This window comes from Phyllostomus hastatus, unplaced genomic scaffold (genome assembly GCF_019186645.2).
Source record: "Phyllostomus hastatus isolate PE091 unplaced genomic scaffold, TTU_PhHast_1.1 phas_contig_90, whole genome shotgun sequence".
Lineage (NCBI taxonomy): Eukaryota > Metazoa > Chordata > Mammalia > Chiroptera > Phyllostomidae > Phyllostomus > Phyllostomus hastatus.
This window is the reverse complement of record NW_025333984.1, coordinates 1,260,958-1,278,692: the sequence shown is the minus strand read 5'-3', so window position 1 is coordinate 1,278,692 and position 17,735 is coordinate 1,260,958. Positions and strand designations below refer to the sequence as shown.

At 38.7% G+C, this 17,735-nt stretch overlaps 1 protein-coding gene across 1 annotated transcript in view; it reads right to left on the bottom strand.

The window, feature by feature from the left end:
* GPC3 (glypican 3) overlaps positions 1 to 17,735 on the bottom strand; it is a 430,866-nt gene that overhangs the window by 86,233 nt on the left and 326,898 nt on the right. The window contains exon 6 of the mRNA XM_045852238.1: positions 16,490 to 16,610. Coding sequence (XP_045708194.1) covers positions 16,490 to 16,610 — 121 coding nt within the window. The remainder of the gene's footprint in view (positions 1 to 16,489; positions 16,611 to 17,735) is intronic.

Below are 17,735 nucleotides of genomic sequence, written 5' to 3'. Positions count from 1 at the left end.
TTTTGACTACATTATTCACACTCATATCCCTCCAGTAAGAAGGTTTCCCTGTATCTAGCTACCTATACGTGATGCATGAGTCACTACAGGACTTCAGGACCCAGAAACACTGGAGTCTAGAAATAAAACAGATACATGAATTACTATTTCACCTCAGCTCTTCAAGCCTCAACAAGCTGAGCTTGGAATTGAAAGGGGACAGCCAAGAAAATGAAAGTTCCTATTACTCAGGCTTTGACAGATAAACTAGGTTTTCCAACTTTGCTCAATACCCTATTTTACAGAGACTGAATAGGCAGAATAGGAAGGAATAGGTCATTACCTGGGGTCTCTTTCAAAAATAATTCCACTGAATGAGAGCCACGGCAGAGCTGCCAAGCGAAGGTCAGAAAAGGGAGGCATAACAAGAAGGAGTTCATGGATTTTTCAGATCTTATCGAGTTGAAGAACTTCTGTATGAATGGAATGAGGACTCACAGGGAAGACATGGTACTATTCCACCATGTTTCTCAAGCCAGTGAAGGAAGACTGTAGATCTTAAGTGTTCTTACCACAAAAAAGAAATGGTAATTATAGGACATGATGGAGTGTTAGCTAATGCTATGGTGGTAATCATTTCACAACAATAAGTGTATCAAATTAACATGCTGTATACCATAAACTTTCACAATATTATATATCAATTATATCTCAAGTCAAGCTGGAAAAAATAAATAGAATAAAATGTGGTTTTTTTTTAAAGTAAAGGAAGCCCTGGCTGGTGTCACTCAGTGGATTGAGTGCTGGCCTGCAAACCGAGAGGTCACCAGTTTGGTTCCCAGCCAGGGCACATGTGTGGGTTGTAGGCCAGGTCCCCTGCTGCCGTGATGCAAGAAGGCAACCAATTGGTGTTATCTCTTGCACATTGATGTTTCTCTCCCTCTCTTTCTCCCTCCCTTCCCCTCTCACTAAAAATAAATAAATAAAATATTTTAAAAAGTAAAGGAAGGACTATTCTACATGAATTTTAGAAGACTCAGAGCATTCTGTACATACTTTAAAGGCAAAATGACAGGGTAACATTTTATGATTTTTTAATGGGCAAAGCATCCCCCTACTCTCTTGCTTTCTCCCTGCACATGCACACATATTTTTTCCGAAAATTCACATTGGCCCCTGCACAAAATACATTCACCTTATCCCAACATCCCTAAAAAGTCTCAACCAATTACAACATCAATTCTAAGTCCAAAATCTTAACTAAATATCATTAGTTGAAAAGTCCCACAAATCGTCACACGAAGCAATTACTGGTCAGATGTGGGGTATGGTCCATTCTCAGTCAAAATTCCTCTCCACCTCTGTACCTATGGAACTAGAAAACAAGTTATCTGCTTCTAAATTACAATGGTGGAACAGGCTTGGGTAACAGTTATAGTCATTCTCCTAGAACTGGAGGAAAACAGCTAAGTCAAATATTGGAACAGAATCCTTCACTTCCTCATGCAAGACATAGTTATTAGTCACTATGTGCCAGACACTGTTCTAGAAGTAGAAGATACAGTGGTGAGTGGGGTGGACAAGATCCAACTCTTCTGGAAGTACTGTAAACAAGACGTGATGCTGCTTAAACAACATACTTTATCTGCCTTCTTAGTATCTGCACTGACCAGCAAGAGCACAGGAGTGCTAAGGTGGAGAGGAAAAGTCTTGTCAAGTGTCAGCCAGCCAGTTTCGGTGAAAGGCCAGGCCAGCTCGTTGTCAGCACATGCTTGAGTAAAATTAACAGGCAGGGCCCTATATATAAAGTGTATAAAGTTCTTGGAGACCATTTTAGGGAAAGAGCAGAAACTGTAAGTAGCTGTTATAATTAGAAAAACACAGGAGTTGGTAACAAATGGTAAAATGTGTTTGAAGAAGGTTGAAGAAGGCAAACAGTCACTGCTTCCCTCGGGTTCCCCCACTCCTCTTTGTGAGGCTGTCATGAAACACAGTAGTGTCTCCAGCACATATAAGCACCCACAGTGGCAGCTGAAGAAAAACATTATAATCTCTCTCAATCTTTCTCACAGTTTTGGTAATTTGTGAGACTTCAGTGAATGGATGACACTCAACATTCAGCAGCCAAGGAGCCACTCTTAATTTGAATCCTGACTTTAAAAAATGTGTAACAAATTGATTAAAAAGTAATAGTTAACACATTCATTGGGGGATCTAAATATTTCATCGTGAGAACTTCTACTTCAGGTTCAATGAAGGACAATTTCTAGAGGTACTAGAATTTCTGTTCAATTTCTTCTGCAGAACCTGCATAAGGTACTGGTTGTGAGGTCACTCCAGGCCTCTGCTTCTGAGACCCAAATTTCCGCATGCTACACCGTCTCCAGTGTCCTGGCTAACAGCCAATAATTGGCCTGACTTTAAGACAGAACAGTTGTCCTTGTGACCCTGGCAATTCTGCTGCTAGAACTATAGCCTAAGAATCCTGAAACACCAGTTCAAAAGAACCTATGCACCCCAATGTTCATAGCAGCACAATTTACAATAGCCAAGTGCTGGAAGCAACCTAAGTGCCCATCAGTAAATGAATGGGTCAAAAAACTGTGGTACATTTACACAATGGAATACTATACAACAGAAAGAAAGGAGCTCCTACCTTTTGCAACAGCATGGATGCAACTGGAAAGCATTATGCTAAGTAAAATAAGCCAGACTATGAAAGACAAACACCATATGATCTCACCTATAAGTGGAACCTAATAAAACAAGCAAGCAAGCAAAACAGAACAAGAGGCATAGAAATAAAGAACAAACTGGCAGTAACCAGAGAGGAGGGAGGAGGAGGTAATGGGAGGGAGGGATTTCAGAAACAACTATAAGGGACACATGGACAAAACCAAAGTGGGGTAGGATCAAGGGTGAGAGGTGGGGAATAGGTGGGGCAGGGGGAGTGGTGTGGAGAAAATGGAGACATCTGTACTTGAACAACAATAAGAAAAAGGTAGAAAAAAGGTTAAAAAAAGACAGAACACTTGTCAACCCCTAAACAATTCCCATTAGACAGTGGAAAGGAAGGCTAATAAATTTCAAATGAACTTCACTCCTTTGCTTCAGAAACTGTGTCAACTTTAACTGGGCTCCTTGCTTTCAATTTCTGATCTCTGTACCACCCTTCATGCTCCTGGAAAGTTAACATCATAAAACACTGATCTGACCATGTCACTCTTTCACTCTAATCCCTTCGCCAGCACTCCATTACTAACAGAGTGAGGTTCAGTGTCTTTATTATAGTATTCATCCCCCCCATTTTGTACTACTTTTCAGTCTTGTCTTTCACTGCCCATGTCCTCTTCCACTCTGCCCCGTGCCCTCAGCTCTCCAGCCACATAAGGCTATTGATGTACTTTCATGTCTTTGTGTCACTGTTCATTCCAAATTCCTTTGCCAGGAAGATCCTTCCTTCCTACCTCTATCTGTCAAAATTCTCCTCATCTTTCAAAGCCTGGCTTAAAGGCTACCTATTTTTGAAGTCTTGTCTAATTCCCTCGGTAGGAATTAATCCCTCTCTTCTCTGGGCTAACATAGTACTTGGTTTATATTTCTCTTATGACACTTAAACTATGCTTTGGGTTATAGTTATTATGTAGTATGTTTTCATCACCCTCCTTGAAAACAAAGATTGTGCTTAAATTATCTCTGTTATCCTTGTCCACAGGCCCTGTTCCCAATGCTTGTCACACAGAGCTGCTTAATATTGGACAGATGAATTCAAATGGTAATGGTATATGTTAAGTGATGATAACTATGCAAAGTGTGTTTCTCCATGTCTTTATCAACAGAGTGCACTAAACTCAGCACTACACCCCATGGGCATTCAATAAGTAACTTGTAAATACATGATGAGGATATATTCATATATTTTAAATTTTTAATTTATTTTTGTTGGGGTGACATGGGTCCATAGGATCATATGATTTCCAGTGCACATGTCTATGATACCTGATCTGTATATGGCACTGTGTCCCCACCACCCACAGTCAAACCATCTTCCATCACCAGAGATTTGGCCCCCTCTACACTTCACTACACCCCCACCCCCTTCCCTCTGGTAACCACACTCAGAAACATTTATTTGCAAAGACATCTAGTTTTAAATTTTATGTTATTTTTTTTGTCCGATGAGTGTCATTTTGAAATGGAGGCATGTGACTAGTCATGGTTTAAGTTAGTTCTAAGAACAATAGACAAAAATAAAAGCAGTTCAACCACACAGAAGCTCAGAGTTGAGCTACATCTCAGCATATTATAATAGAACCCATAGCTTTAACAATAATTTGTACAGAATGCAGCTGTTGATCAATCAATTCACCATACAATAGCTCAGGGAATGGCATTTCTTCAAAAACAAATCAGCAATAAGAAAATTTCTCCCACAGAGATTCCTTTATCCTATGCTTGGGTCTGGTGAACAAAGGCAACAGCACTACTGGGTTCTACTCTGGGGAACTTTCCAGCTTTCAGACACCTTAAAAATCCATATGCAGCTATAAAAAACTAGCTTGGCTTAATCTTTTGTATTAGTTCATTAACGAGTCTGGATTTCTTCCCCCTTTTCCATGGTATATCAGGTAGGAACAAAGGCTCAGGCAGTAGGGGACAGCTTTGTTTTTTTTTCCTGGACAACAAGTAGTCACTGGTCCCAGATTTTTGCTAACAAATCCCATAGTTCTTGGATGGTAGAGTCCACGGAATGGGTGTTCTGTGTCTTAGGTTCTGCAATGGCAACTAGAGCTGTGAGAATTTAGGCCTAGGCAGTGTTCCTGGCCTCTGTGACATCACTCCGACAGCTGAGAGTGATGATGTCTCAAGAAAGCTCATAGTCCCAAGCCCTGTGAATTCTTTCTGCTTTGTCGGCATGTGAAACACACACACACACACACACACACACACACACACTCATGAACATATTATACACCACTCAAAACCATTCTAAATACCTCCTGTGAGACATCTGCCAATAAGGATATCATGTCAGCCGGGTTTTAAATATAGGAACCTCTCACCATCTTCAACCAGAGAGGAAAATGCAAAAGGAATGCAGATTAACTTCTCTTGAACTTTATAGCTCTGAAGTCTCTTCACTTGATACCATCCTTCCATGAAAGGTCCTGGTGGAGCTGAAGATTAAAATGGGGCTCTGAATCATGTGGTAAGATCTCTAAACTGTACTCGAAGGGCAACCTGCTTATTTATAGATCCTCCACTTTAGGGCAGAGTTCAAACCTGAGAAAATCTGAAGAACTTCATTTAAACCCAAAGACTATATATATATATGAATATATATATATATATATATATATATATATATATATGAATATATATATATATATTCAATTTATCATCTTCATTTTCATTCAGTTACTTTGAGCCAAACTTAACTTTAAATAGTTCAAAAATCTGCTGAAGCTTGGCTAGATACATTTTTCCAAGAATCTTTAGCATTTGGATTATAATATTTAGAATTTTAAAATTATTTAAACAGCAACCCAAGATAGAAAAGTTGTAGTCTCTCCATTCCAAAATTGATAAACTGAGCCACAGAAAATCAAGCCACTTTAAAGGTCACTCCTGAATTTCTCTTATGCTAACTTTTCCTACTATTATAATATGAGGAAAAAGAGCAGATATACTTCATTCACTGTCTACTGCACATTATCTCTAACACTTGTACTAATCTTTCAAGACAGATTGTAGTATACCCATTTCACAGATTAGGAAACTTGAGTATAGGGAGGTTAAATAATTTGGCCCAAAGCCAGGCAACTACAAAAGGATGTATCTGGGACTTAAACCGAGAGCTACGTTTGGTTCTAGAATCTTTGTACTTTCCTTCAAACTGTTGTATAGTGCTATATAGCTCTCAGTTTTCTTACTATGACTCTAAATCACACACAAAAAGACTTCACAACAAAAGCAGGTAGTGCTGACCTAACAAAGACTGCTATGGAGCAGTGAACATTCAATCCCAAAATAACTTTTTGACTGTTTAAACAGGATGGATAAAGGCACACATATACATATTTACCCACCTCTTCCCTCCATGCCCCAATTATGGCCACAACATCAAAAGAGCTGTTAAGTGATGGCCGCATATGAGAGACAGAGTCTGGTGGGTTAGTGAAGGTTTCATTGCTCTTCATTGCTGTTCCCATCATGACTAAAAACAATTATGTGTACTGAGTTGGGTGCCCCCACTGTTTCTACAGTCATGTTTGTGAATCTACATGTAATACTTTACATTTATGCCTGTAACATTTCACTTTGCTAGCTTTATCTGCTATTCCAGTCTACTGAGATATTTTTAGATTCTGATTGTCTTATGTATGTATTTAGCTTAACCCCACCTAGCTTCTTGACATCACTAAATATTAGATGCATGCTCTTTCTGTCTTCAGTCTCTTTCCAGGCTGACATTGATATGTTCAACAGTGTGGTGATTGCAGGGGGGTGGGGTATAAGGGGACTAAATGGTAATGGAAAAAATACAATAAAAATGGAAAAAAGAAAACACTGTTCAGATATGATGATGGTAAATTAGCTACACTTTACAAAACCATATCATTATTTAGCCAACATCTCTCTCTTCTACTTGTTGAAAAATGATCCTGGGAATGTCTGTCAAATGCTTTGCTGAAATCTAGACATACCATATCTGTGCCATTCCTCTGATCTAGTAACATCAGGCATGCTCACACACACATGGACACATACACACACACAAGGGGAAGTGACCTGGTTCTGGATTTTTTTCTCAGTGAGCCCATACCGGCTTCTAGTAACCATCATGGTGACTTCTGAAAGCTCATGCTCTCCAGGAATCTAGTCTAGAATTCTGCTAAGATGTGACATCAGGATCCCTGACTTGTGGTTTCCACAATCCAATTTCCACCACTTATTAAAGGTAAGGATAAAATGTGCCTGTCTTTAGTCTTTTGGTTCTGCTTCTATTTGTTGTGATGACCCAAATTTCCTAACAGTGATACCATTATAATAACCAGAACATTCTTCAGTGACCTGGAATATAACTGATCTGAACTTGGGCCTCATAATTTATGACTGTAATGGTAATTTTCATAGCTTCTTTGGTCTTATTAACTGCATACCCATAATACAGAATAAATATTAGTATGAAAGTGATGCTCTAGCAAAATATGGACTATGGAAAAATATCTAAATCAACTAATTAAACAAAAAAGATCATACTTTAACCCTATTAAGAAATTATCCAATAAAATCCAATAATAATGTAATTCCCACGCTGGACATTAATTAGAACTCTGCTGGAAATGTTCAACTTAATTAACAGTTGCTATACAAAATCACTGTGATTGTTATCTGAAGAAACCATAGAGTTAAAGATACAGAATTGATCCCATTATTAGTATTTTACCTTCACTCAGCACTAACACTGAGCCTACACAGCATATGGAACTATCTCTGGTCATGTGTCAAATCAGTTTGCAGTTGAAGGTTTAATCTGAAATAACCATGGGCATACAAGACAGAAGCTGAACATTTAATCGAGCTAATTAACATGGGACTGTCATCCAGGGGCAAAATTGTTCTGTATAGACAAGCTAGTTTAGGACAAATTGTTCCACACTTATTCCCATTGGACTTTGTCAGAATCCTAATGACTTGGAGAAGGAAAATTTAGATGTGTTGGACTGCAAGTTCAAATAAGACACTTTGGCTCACTAGTACAAGAACATAGGCCCTCCAAAATCACTTTAGAACCTCACTTCCAGTAGGAATAATGTCTACATCAAGCCATTCACCATTTTTAAAAAGGCTTTATTTATTTATCTTTAGAGAAAAAAGAAGGTAGGGAGAAAGAGAGGGAGAGAAACATCAGTGTGTGGTTGCCTCTCATTCATCCCCAACTGGGGACCTGGCCAACAACCCAGGCATGTGTCCTGACTGGGAATTAAACCAGCGACCCTTTGGTCATCAGGCCAGCATTCAATCCACTGAGCCACGCTAGCCAGGACCATTTGGTCACCATTTTAACTAACAGTTCATTTTAAGAGGTGGCTGATAGGAATTGGAAGTCATTCTGTGACTGCCTTGTGTATTGCAGATATTTAGTACACTCATTGAATAACTGTTGAAATGACAAAAATGGCTCACATGAGATTAAACCTTTAATGTGAGCTTTAAGGACACCCTGAGATTTTCATTCTTTTTTGTTGCTGTTGTTAAGGTTTTACATATTTATTTTCAGAGAGAGGGGAAGGGAGGGAGGGTGGGAGAGAGGGAGAGAGAGAGAGAGAGAGAGAGAGAGAGAGAGAGAGAGAGAGAGAGAGAGAGAGAGAGATCCATGTGAGAGAAATATTGATTGGTTGCTTCTCATATGCACCCAGACCAGGGATTTAATCCACAACCCAGGCACATGCCATGATGGGGAATCAAGCTGGCTACCTTTCACTTTTCAGAATGATGCACAACCCACTGAGCCACATCAGTCAGGCAAAGATTTTTATTCTTTTAGAGATTGGAAGCCATTGTTTAAGTGTAATCTTATGTAAAAGATTGATATGTAGAGCAGATTTTTAAAATGTAGCTGCTTTTGTTAAAATAGAAATGAACAACTCAGAACAACCCCACAGCACCTCTCCCACCTCTCTACTCCCTACTGAACACAATCTGAATGCGCTGCCCCAAAAACTAAGCTAACGGGCATGTAAGCCCACTGACTAATATGATGGTAATTTTGTCATACTGGAAGGAGGGAGAAGGCACCAGATAGATTATTATAGGCTGTCCAGGAAGGTGGAGGAGTTGAGATCAGAACATGAGAGTGAAAGATGACTGTTCCTGAATGTGACAGAAGCCCAAGTCAGATGGTGAGTGGGTATAACTCCATGAGCAACAGGTCCTGCTGACACTGTCTGCTTTTGGTTCGGTGATCCCAGCAGCACCCCTCCGCCCCCTGACCCGTGTGCAACAACTGTTCAATGGGTTTAATGAGGAGGTAGACACTGAGGTGTACTTGTTGTGACCAAACACTAGTTAATATCCATAACAAGAGACAAGTAATTAACAAGATCATGGCTCATGCTGTACTGCTTTTTGTTCCTAAAGTGAACTGCTCAGGAATGGGCTTCTGCTATGATGGGGAGTATGGTGTAGGAACATGTGCCTGCATGTTTGCCAGCATGTTTTGTGTCGCCCCAAACCTCTGCAAGCACAACAATGGCCCTACAGAATACTGACCCATTCATTTCCCAGTCTCAGCTTTGTCATTTACTGGCAATATGATGATGGACAAGTCATTTCCTTCTCTTGGCCATAATTTCCTCATCTGTAAAACCAAAGGGCTGGACCCTGCAACCTAAAGGACTCTGCTAATTATAACTCTGTACTTATGTAGCCTTTCCTTGAGCACAGTAACTGGTTAAAATTGAATGGGAAAAGCACCTTAAATTGAATCTAAATTTAGAAATAAGTTGAGGGCAGCAAAGATTGAGATCCTTGAATGATCTGATCAATAAAATATTGTAAACATTGACAACATAATGTATATATGTTAGGTACTATAGGAAACAGAAAACAACATGCATAAGCACAGACTTAAGGAGCTGACAGTCCACAGGCAAAATATAAATTCATAAATACCTCTAGGTAAAAAGTTATTTCTAAATTTTTCAAATAGTACTTGGAAATAAATACTGCTTATAGTAAAGGTCTATGGCAATAAAGAGCAGCAACCATTTATTTAAAAAGCATTGTGTTACATTCTACCAGTAGGTAAGTATAACTAGAATATAAGACCCTATAATTTTCATAGATATTTTGAAATACATTTTTTACCTTTGTAAATCTGATAGCTATTATAGTTTAATAAAATTCACTTTTCATATGTAGAACTTGTCTTTCCATAGCTAACACTTCCAATACTTCTAACAACAACAACAAAATTCATGAAAGAGTACAATACTGCAATAAAAAATAATTATTTCTCTTCATTGTTAAATCAAGATTATCACAAAAACCTTATCAACATTTTTGCTTGCCACTCTTGATTCACCTTCCACTTCTGAGAAGTTTATTAATATGCAAGCACTAAAATATATGACCCAATCTAAGTGTCTTTAATCCTGTATATTCTAAATATAGAAAATAGTTAAAGAAATTTAATGTGCAATACTTGGGAATTCTTCTTGGTGCAGTGTTATTAAACTGTACACAGTGATTAAGATATTAAAAACACATGTTCCCCAAAGCCACCAGACATAGTAATTATTTTTCAGGCTATTAAGCAAAATGAGAGAAGATTTTTTAATGATAAATCTGTTTTAGAATGCATCAGCTAATTCCTCTTTACTTCATGATGTTTAGAATTCAAGTCTGGTATTGAAAGGCCAATATGCATTATCCTTTTGTAACTCAGAAGTCATTCATTGGCCCTTGTTAACATGCCATTGAGATACTGTCTTTCACACAGTATCTACACACACACACACACACACACACACACACACACACACATTCTGGCTGCATGTGGAAACGGCAATTACTAGAGTTGTGCTGTGCTACTCATATATGAAGTGTGACAGACACTGAGACATAATTCTATTTGGAAAGGTCTTTCATTTAAACTTGACCCTCAAAAGATTTTTTTCTTTTATTTAGAAATTTTACATCAGTGTTGGCTTTTCTAGCAACTATTGGACCAGGGCAGTGTTTTATGATTCTCATTATTCTTTTTAAAGATTTTATTTATTTTTAGAGAGAGGGAAAGGGAGGGAGGAGAAGAGGGATAAAAACATTGATGTGGGAGAGAAACATAGATCGGCTGCCTTTCTCATGCTCCCAACTGGGAACCTGGCCCACAACCCAGGCATGCGCCCTGACTGGGAATTGGGCCAGTGACCCTTTGGTCCACAGGCTGGTACTCAATCCACTGAGCCACACCTGCCAGGTCTGATTCTCACTGGTTTTATTGTGAGAAGACTATGAGAAAAATGATTCAGAGTATCTTTTTATCATGTCTGAGATTTGTTTAAAGATTCTCTTTTTAACCACATGCTGAGGAATGTCTTGGGTACTTCTCTGGCACTTAACAACTTTACTAACTAACTTATTAAAAAATTTAACTTTCTATTCCAAAAGTTAGTGTCTTTTCATGATGCCAAAGTAGCCTGCCAGGAATTTTACAAATATTTTTCAGGTGTTCACAAATGGGGATGGAGTAAAGACATTCCACTGTCTGCTCTACATTTTTAATATTCTTTGACCATTTAACATAATTTTATGAATTAGAGATAGCTAATAGAGAGATTGTCTGCCATCTATAACTCAAACCCATGCCACAGAGTGCCTCCGTTTCCACATCATACAGTGTGGTAGTTAGTTTTCTAAGAATCTTCAATTGACATTTAATAAACAGCATGCTTGTTTTTTCTTTGCTGCTGATTTTAGAGCTTTAGACCATAGAAATAACTGTTTTAGGCACTTGGAAATCATTATCCAAATTAAGCAGTGTCTGGTATTTGTGCTTCTGCACATCTTTTATATATGGATCTTGCTAATCATAACAAGGTGTGCCATGTCTTTTTAGTATTGAAGGAAAGAGCACAGACACTGAAATCAGTAGCCCTGGGTTGTAGGTATAGTTCCACCACTTACTATATGTAGGTCACTTACCCTTCTCGTGCCCATGGTTTCTTCACTGGACAAATGTAGATGATAATATCTGCTTCTCAGAGCCCTTGTGAAGGTCAATCTTTCTGGTATACATGAAAGAGTTTTACAAACTGAATTGTGCTATGCAAATTCATGTAGAATTATTATTCCTATGGAGTCACATGACTAACAAGATATGGTCCTGGAGGAGGGAAACTTAGGGGTGAAATAAACACAAATGTGTTTTTATAGTATAATGTTTTCACAGCCTAATGGGAACAAGGCAGAAGAACAGAAGAACTGGGTGGGGGGAAGGGCAAGTTTAAGTTCCATCTGTCCAGGCTGGAAGACCAGTGGGACAGGAATAATCTCTGAAATGATGACAGGGTAGAAAGTAGAAAGGAGTGACCTGGGAACAGGGTCTTTTAAAAAGAGGGGCCAGGCAGAGAATAAAGTCACAAGACTTGTTCACAAGAGGGTGCTGGGTTAATGCCTGACCTCGGGCCACCAATCAAGGAATCACACAACTGGAAGGAATCTTAAGAGGCCATCTTGTCTACTCCCCCACCATTCAGCAGGACACTTCAACCATCCCAAACAGATGAGACTTTATCCCACTCTTAATGAAAAGCTCTGATGCCAAATGGGCAGGTATTGACTGCTCTGGCATCAACTATTTACAACGGGTAGGGAAACAATTTCTGGAATTTTATTTAAACCTGAACTGAAGCTGTGGAAAAACAATAAACAGCTAGATTTTCCTTGGGAATAGTGACTCCTAGAGCAGTTACAGGACTGCTAAATTAGCACCAAGTACATAGCAAACTCTTCCACAGAGAGAAAATGTTACCAAACAAAATAGGGTTGGAAGACAAATGGCCCACAGTATCATGTGGGTGAGAATGTATCATGATCATTCTTGGTATTTGTGGGGCTTTCTCTCCATGCAGGAGCCTTGGAGCAGAAGACTAACAAAACCAAACTGTTTAATTAAAAAGGGAATATGGTCCTGCAAATTCCAATACTGACATTGAGGACTTTAAAGAGTTCAATTCCTCTCCTAATACAAGAGAATAAATCCTTCAACAAATTAGAAACTGAAAAGGAAATAATAAAAAAAAGTTCTCGTTTCCAATCGTGGGAATGTTACACATGAACTCTGGCTTGAAAGGAGGAGGGGAGGACATTCCACACCTGCAGTCCTTCCCATGGAAGGAGCCCTGGACCTGACCCTGAACCTATCCCTTCAAGATTACACCATGGGATTGTCAATATGGAAATAATGTTACTTTATTCCCGTAGTGAGTATATTATTTCCAGTGCTATCAACAGCAACTATAACCTGAAAGTAGGCAGCTGAGAATTTCCATGGAAGAAAGTGGAGTTATTTTGGGAGGTACTCATAAATGGCCTAACTGCAGCCCAAGTGGATGGACAAACATGGGTATACAGGCATAGATAGAGAGAATGAGCTCTGTATTTATTATATATGTTGGAACACTCTACTGCAGTTTAATAGATACATCACCAAGTAAGGGGCTTACAAAACTCATATTACACTCCTGGATTCACCACTCATGTGCGTGTGAACTTGGGCAATTTAACTTGATTCTGTCTTTCCATCACGAAAACTTTAGGTCAGTTTAGTCAGGCATTCAGTAAATCCAGATGTTTGGCAGTATATAGGAAACAACATCTGGATGATTGATCAAATTTTCAACTGAACTCACTGGATGTTTTGGCAGTATGCCCGCATAGCCTTAATGGCTTTCTGCCTCAGTTTCTCTAGCTATAAAAAGTAATAAACATTATTTATCACTTACCTCCCAGGGAGCAGTGAGGATGACACAGTGTCCAAGGGTAACAAAAAATGAGTTCTTGAAAAGAATTAGTGAAAGTAGTGTATCTTATACACTTCCAGGGTGGCTACTTTCCCCAATACAAGCAGTTAGACTTTTAGGACATAAAAGTCCTTTTGAAATACGGCTAAATGCTGCTCAAATACAAATATATTATTTTTATCATCACCACCATCATCATCATCACAACAGTCTTCTTTATGACCAAAATATAAATTTTATTGAAGATTTGAGAAAAATGTGTCTTGGCTATGGAAAGCAACACAGATGAGAGGAAAAAAACAATGTGGGTGTTTCCAGCCAGCCAATTTTAATAGCTCAACTTAAAAACAGGTAAAACTGGTCTATCAGTATGAAGTAATTGGTTACTTAATTGTATTTGTAAGGGAACAAAAATGTTCACACACACATTCACTGACAGGTAAGAGAAAGAAGTTGTAACTTGTGACCTTTACCACTCTGACAATGTACACCTCCCCTATGAAGCTGAAAAGCTTTTGTGGCTCGAAGTTACAGGAAAGTGAAATAAGGAAACAGTATGAAAGAGAAATGAAGAGATGCATCAAAGGAATCTGCGACTATATAAAATTGGGAGAGCAGAATTAGGCTGGTAAAAAATACTAGAATTTTGCTCTGTTTCAAACTCTGGTCCTGCCTATAGAGAAAATCCTGATTATAATCATCTTAACTGCCAGTTATTATCTGTCATGCACATGTGCTTACCTATATTTATATATATAATACATAAAGTATACTACATATTTAATTATGGTATATATAATGGATGTGTGTGGGGCTATGTAAAAATATATATTCTACTCCTTACAATAACCTTGTTTTGATATCTCTATGTACTACAGATGTGGAAACTAAAGCTCAGAGAACTTGAGTGATTTGCCCAAGGTAATACACCCAGTAAGAGCTACACCTGAAGTCAGGTGCATCAATCCCCTATTCTTTCCCCCTATATCACATGGTCTCCCACAGTATCAACATCAAATAACTAACTAAGTCTTTGCTGAAAGGACTTGCTATAAATATTTTTAGTGACCATTGGATCATATAGAAGCCCATGTCTGATGCAGCTTTCCCTTTTTCCATGGTTGCTGGGCGGGGGGTCCATTCGCAGGTCTTTGTCTAATCTTTCTCATGACTGCCACTCTCCAGCTTGTCTTTACTTACTCATTGTCAATGGACGATCTTAACACCTGCCTCTCTCTGGAGTGCTTCTCTTACTAGCCCACCTTAGCCCTAAGAAAACCACCCAGAACTGATGAGTAGCATCACTGTGCTAGCTCTTCATCATCTTTATTTATATTTATTTACTTATTTGTATTTAAACACTTTCTACACTTATGCTTCCCCTCCAAGAAAGCTGTGACAACAGAGGATTAGTCTTCTTTTGAACCCTCAAACTTCCTGGCATCTGGCTGAACACATAGTGGGTATCCCTTAAGGTCTGTTCACCAAATAGCTCTGTTGACAGTATTCTTCACTTGGCATTTTGGGCACAGTAATGGACCATGCAATTTTAGCTTCACCAATACTGGGGCTAGTCAAGTGAGTGGAGCCACCCAGACAAAATCGGTCTGAGGTAGTTTGCAAATAATTCACAGGACAAATACTTCCATTTTCCCCAGGTGAAACATACCATGCCCTCAGTTCAGCCATTAGTGGTTTATATTGTGCTCTGAACCCTTCAGACATGCATTTTGAAATAATCATCTAACTAGGCTTTATAGAACTTAGTGAGGTTGTGAGTTCACGGGAAAAAATTAATTATGCACATACTGCCATCATCATGTGCTTAGCAGCAGTAACTACTATTTATTAAGTGCTCACTGAGTACAGAGCACTTTATTAGACACTGGAGGAGTCACACCCAAGTGTGTTGTAAATACTTTCACAACGCCATCTGCAGTGAAATATACTGCTATTTAGAGAGCCTTTCTAAACATTTTCTAAGAACCACAGAAATTTCACTGCCATACTTCACATTAAAAAACAAAATCATGCCAACATTTTCATATAGAAACCTCTGTCTTTGCATGAGGATTTTAGCTTCATTAAGTTCTTAAGCCACAAATAGATGTCAGTGGTGCCAGGGCCCTCCCACCCATGCGTCATGGGGCAAAAACACTGTCACTCTGGTATATGGTGGCATTTTTTTTGTTGTTGTGGCCACAAAGCAATCACAAGCAGATGGTACAACTAACTTCTATTTCTGTCTTAGCTGCTAAACTCATGAGAGGGAAAACTCTGTGTATAGGTCAAGGGAATCTGTGGGTGTCTCTGTGGGTGGCAGTGAATCAAAAGTTGCTACAGGCACAGTGAAGCTGGTCCTCTCACATCTTGCGGGTGGAAGTGAAAGCCAGTACATCCCTATTGCTAGCAATTTAGAAGTACGCATAAAAATGCTCACATCCTTTAACTCAGTAACTCCAGTATTTTAAGGAAATGATCTAAGATGAGAAGAAGGCATTGTATATGAAAAGGCAGCTTTATTTATGATGGTAAAAAAGTTGAAGTGATCTGAATGAACAGAAAAGTAGACGATTAATTATGATAAACACTTGAATCTTATGGCCACAAAAATGATTAATTGGAAGATTTATGGCAACATGAAAAAGTGTTTCCAATACAGTGTAAATTTTAAGAACTGTAAATCATTTGTATACTTCCAATTATGGAAAAAGTCTGAGTTGGGATACAGTAATGCCATCGTGAAAAATATTTTTCCTTCTATTTTTCAAGTTTTCTCTAATATTACAATATAATCTTTATGATTTAAAAGTAGGGTGAAAATGAGGGTCAAAAAGTTCTTTTTAGCAGAGAGAAACTTTGAAGAAAATGAACAATGGCTGCCTTTCCAAAAAATGCAAAAATACAGCTTTGCACAATGGACATCATCCATCCCTCACTTTTGTGCCACTTTCATTTGTGTTGAATATAGATCCACATACCTGGTTAATGTGCTTCAGCTTGTCAATGATTTGACTGACCACTGGCTCAGGACCCTTCATTTTCAGCTCATGGAGGTTGAACTGATTTTTCATTCCATTCCTTGCGGCCTTTTGGCTGTACCTGGAAAGGTAAAGGTAAAGAAAAGGTTTGCCACAAGAGAGTCTGAAGCAAAGTGAAAGCTGACTGTATTAGGCACCAATGGTCAAGCTAACTTGAAGCTCTCTCCAGCCTTTTAGACCATGAAACGACCCCACAATGCAAAAGTAAATCACTCTAGATAGAGTCTTTTCACAGTAGAGAACATTCATTTAACAGCCAACAAACATTCATTCAAAATCCTATTTTCCTCCCTTGGTGTTGGGGACACAACAATGAACATGGCAGAGAAAGCCTTTATTGTGCTCTCAGTCGAGTGCATAGTCCAGAAGAGTAAGGGTCAATCACAATGCCGAATGATAAGAACTATGCTAAGGGAGGTCCTGGGTCTTGGCCAGTGCAAGGAAAGTCCTTAACTCTGAGTGTGCTTTCCATTCATTTGAAGGAGAAAGACTCTTGCATGTTCTTTACCTCTCTTTCTTCTCCAACTGCTTCTTCCACAATTTCTGTCAGGTCTTGTAGCTGGGTTTCATTTCAGAAAGCTTTCCCAAGCCATTTGCAACATAAATTTGCCCTTATTTTATACATTTTTAAAAACGATTTTATTTATTTGTTTTTAGACAGAGGGGAAGGGAGACAGAGAGAGGGAGAGAAATGTCAATGTGTAATTGACTCTCACATGCCCCCTACTGGGGACCTGGCCTGCAACCCAGGTATGTGCCCTGACTGGGAACTGAACTGGTGACCCTCTGGTTTGCAGGCCGGTGCTCAATCTACTATGCAACACCAGCCAGGGCTATACATTTTTTTCAATTAAAATTGGATACTCAGTTGGGTTAAGAATAAATTTTTATTTTTATTACAAAAATAATAACGTGCATGTAAACAATTCAAACAACAGAACTAAAGCATCAAGTAAAATCCCCCCATCATCCTACCCTTTGAAGACAGAACCATGATTAACGGCCAGATATGTATTCTTCTAGGGCTATTCATTCACATGCATGTACTAACATGTAATATTAACCAAAGTTGGAATAATACTAGTCATACTGATTTGCAGCTTTTTATTAGTTAATATACATATTTTCATGTTTTAATATAAAGAACTTCCTTGTTGTTATTTCTTTATTCCTCTGTATGGCTCTG